This window comes from Colobus angolensis, unplaced genomic scaffold (assembly GCF_000951035.1).
Source record: "Colobus angolensis palliatus isolate OR3802 unplaced genomic scaffold, Cang.pa_1.0 Scaffold22, whole genome shotgun sequence".
Lineage (NCBI taxonomy): Eukaryota > Metazoa > Chordata > Mammalia > Primates > Cercopithecidae > Colobus > Colobus angolensis.
In genome coordinates this window covers 609,777-612,974 of record NW_012115377.1, presented here as the reverse complement: position 1 = coordinate 612,974, position 3,198 = coordinate 609,777, and the positions used below count along the sequence as shown (strand labels likewise).

The window sequence follows — 3,198 nt, the reverse complement described above, 5'->3', positions numbered from 1 at the left end:
AAAAGAGAGAGAGACAGTCCCAGGGAACCAGGGCCCCAGAGGGGGAGAGGGACGAGGGAGTCCAGGTGGTCCAGGCTTGTCCCAGCTTGTGCGGGTTCATCTCCACGGAAACCAGAAGCTTTGTCTAAACCCTCCAGAGCTCCGCAGTGCCCGAGGGATTAAGCCTAACCTCACAGCCCACCTCATCTTAGCTCACCTCCAAACATTTACCCCATCTGTCCCCTGAATCTGGGACATGTTTCATGGGATTCCTGCCTGGCTGGCCCCAGCCACTGAGGTCTAGGCTCAAATGCCACCTCCTCAGGAAGTCCTCCTTGACCACCTAACTAACCAGTCTTCTCTGATCCCCAATCACTCCTGCCTGCCTGTTTTATTATATTATTATTATTAGTAGTAGTAGTAGTAGTAGTATTTTGAGACAGAGTTAGTAGTAGTAGTAGTAGTAGTAGTAGTATTTTGAGACAGAGTGTCACTCTGTCGCCCAGGTTGGAGTACAATGGTGCGATCTCGGCTCACTGCAACCTCCACCTCCCGGTTTCCAGCGATTCTCATGCCTCAGCCTCCCAAGTAGCTAGAATTACAGGTACCCACCACCACGCCCGGCTAATTTTTGTATTTTTAGTAGAGACGGGGTTTCACCATGTTGGTCAGACTGGCCTCAAACTCCTGACCGCAGGTGATCCGCCTGCCTCGGCCTCCCAAAGTGCTGGGATGACAGGCGTGAACCACCACGTCCAGCCTGTTTTATGATTTTTTATTCAAGGCATCTAAAACTCATCTTTATTCCCTTTAACCATCAGTTGGTACGGTTGTGGTCTTTTCTCTTCATCTGTGAAAGGAGGCACGTCTGTCTCTCTGGCTACTTGAGGCCCAGGTGATCGGCCATCAGCCTCCTTTCCAGGCCTTGGGTGCTGGTGCTGGACTCCCTGGCAAACTCCTATTCATCCTTCGCAGCCCCAATCTCTTCCTCCGTACGCATATCATACATCCTTCTGTCTGGCCCAACTGTGATGATTGGGGTATGGGATGTCAGAGTGCATTTGTCCTCCCCACACCTTCCCCCTCAGTCTGAGAGCTCCCGATGGGCAGGGATGGGCCCCTGGGACCCCATAAGACCAGGCCCCCTTAGGGAAGAGTTTGAGGAACGAGTGAATGGTTGAATAAAACACATTGTGGCAGGTGCGCAACAGGTGCGTCCTCAGTTCCCGGCCCTGCCCCTGTCCAGGTGAGCTCTGAGAGGGTGGGGCTTGGGTCTTTGTCCCCGCCCCCCGCCCAGGGCTGGTCACAAACGCCGAACTAGAGGCCTGCCCAGAAGGTACGGCTGGTACCAAGTCACACGTCCCCGGGGCACGGGGCTCCCAGGCCACCGTCCCTTCTCCCCCTCCCCACCCCACTTCCAGGAACAATGGCAGAGGGGGAGGTTTCAGCCAACAAATACACCGACTGGGGAGGGGATTCTGAGAGCTGTACCTGGAGGCCAGGAAGAAGTCAGTGGAAACCAGAAATGCCGGGTCCTGAAGCCTGGGGCCAAATGGCCTGGGTCTGGCCACATACCGCTGCAACCCCAGTCTACCCTGGCTGGTGGGTGTGAAGGAGCCAGTCCAGGCTCCATGCCTGGAGGGTGAAATCCCTCCGGAGACAAGGATCGCCCCTCCACCCCGCCCCCACCACGGCGCACCCCAGCCGGCTTGCTCACTCCACCCCTGCCTCTGCCTGGTAATGCCTGTTAACAACGGCTCTGTACACAGTGGGCACCCAATAAATGCTGGTGCTCCCTCCTGCAGCCTTGTAGGAAGGAGGTGAATGTTCACCAGCGCCACCCCAGCCCACAAATGAAGTCACTGCCCACCGTGCCACCATGGGCGCCCAAGCTCAGCCGGCTGCACACCCCCAGCAAAGGGGGATGAACATCTTTCCAGCCCACCTACGATGCGCCAAGCTCTTCAAACACATTTTCCCTCTGTTTAAAATGCTGATCACCCATTTATCAGATGAGGTAAAGAGAGGGTTCACTCACTGGCCCCACGTTACACACAGCATAGCGGACAGAAAATTCGGGATTTGAGCCCAGCTGTGTGGGATTAGAGGCCAGTCCTGGGGCAGAGGAGGCTCCAGCAGAGATGGTCTTTGGAGGCAGGGATGGGGGGCGCGGAAGCATCTCGAAGTGCAACCTCCAGCTAGCCACTTCATCCCTCTGGGACTCAATTTCCCTGCCTGTTATGTAGGTAGAAGGTGTTCTGCTGTCCTGGGTCCGACTCCCAAACCCTGCTCCCCCCCCCACCCCAGCCCGAACCCCTCCCTCCGCCGCCCTCGGAGGGTTACTCGCCTGGAATCTCACCGCCATGGTCCACCTGGGGGCTCTCCAGCCCCCCTACCCGAGGGGGGGCCTGGAAACAGTCAATCGGCCCTCACCCTGGGGTGGGGAAGGAGGCTGGGGAGGGTCACAGCCGCTGAGGCCTGGCGGCTCTCGTCCTCCTCCCTCCAGCTCCGCAGCTCCCGGCTGCACCTGCCCCTTCTTCCTCCTCCAGGTCCCTGGCCAGCCCCGCCCCTGCCCAGACACGCCCCCTGGACGCCGCAGAGGTTTCTCTCCCCGCTCCCATCACAGGAGCCAGGTCCTGAGGCGGAAACTCCAGGCCGGGTTATCCACGCAGCCGAGCTGGGGCCCGCGGCCGCGACCAGATCCCGGCCCGACAAGGCTGCCAGCAAGACCCGGCAGGAATAACCCCCGCTCTTGGAACGGAGCCTACTATTTGGACGGTGTTTCCGTCGGCGAAATGGGCACATTTTGAGGTGCATCTGGGAGGCCTCTTGGATTAGAAGCTTGTCGAGGGCCGGAGACCTCCTCAGCATAGGGCTGGTCCCTGAGTCACCTTATCTCCGGAAGGTTTGCCCCATTCCCCAGAGGGGAACCTGAGGCCCCAGAGGCCAGAGGCGTGGACTCTCTGAAGATGCAACAGCGGCTGCGTGCCTTTTTCCTGCGGTCCTGGCCTCCGGGCTCTGTCTTCACACCCAGCACCCAGGAAAGAAGGGCAGGGCGGGACCGGGCGCGGTGTCTCCTGCCGGTAATCCCCGAATTTTTTGGGAGGCCGAGGCGGCCGGATCACGAGGTCAGGAGTTCGAGACCACCTGACCAACATGTTGAAACCCCCATCTCTACTAAAAATACAAAAATCAGCCGGTCGTAGTGGCGCATGCCTC

The 3,198-nt window shown here is 58.7% G+C and overlaps 1 protein-coding gene across 1 annotated transcript in view; it reads right to left on the bottom strand.

The window, feature by feature from the left end:
* The window catches only part of TJP3 (tight junction protein 3), a 42,476-nt gene extending 39,934 nt beyond the window's left edge, over positions 1–2,542 (bottom strand). Inside the window, exon 1 of the mRNA XM_011943442.1 lies at positions 2,327–2,542. Coding sequence (XP_011798832.1) covers positions 2,327–2,344 — 18 coding nt within the window. The 5' untranslated portion in view covers positions 2,345–2,542. The remainder of the gene's footprint in view (positions 1–2,326) is intronic.
* Between the last annotated feature and the right edge of the window lie 656 nt (positions 2,543–3,198).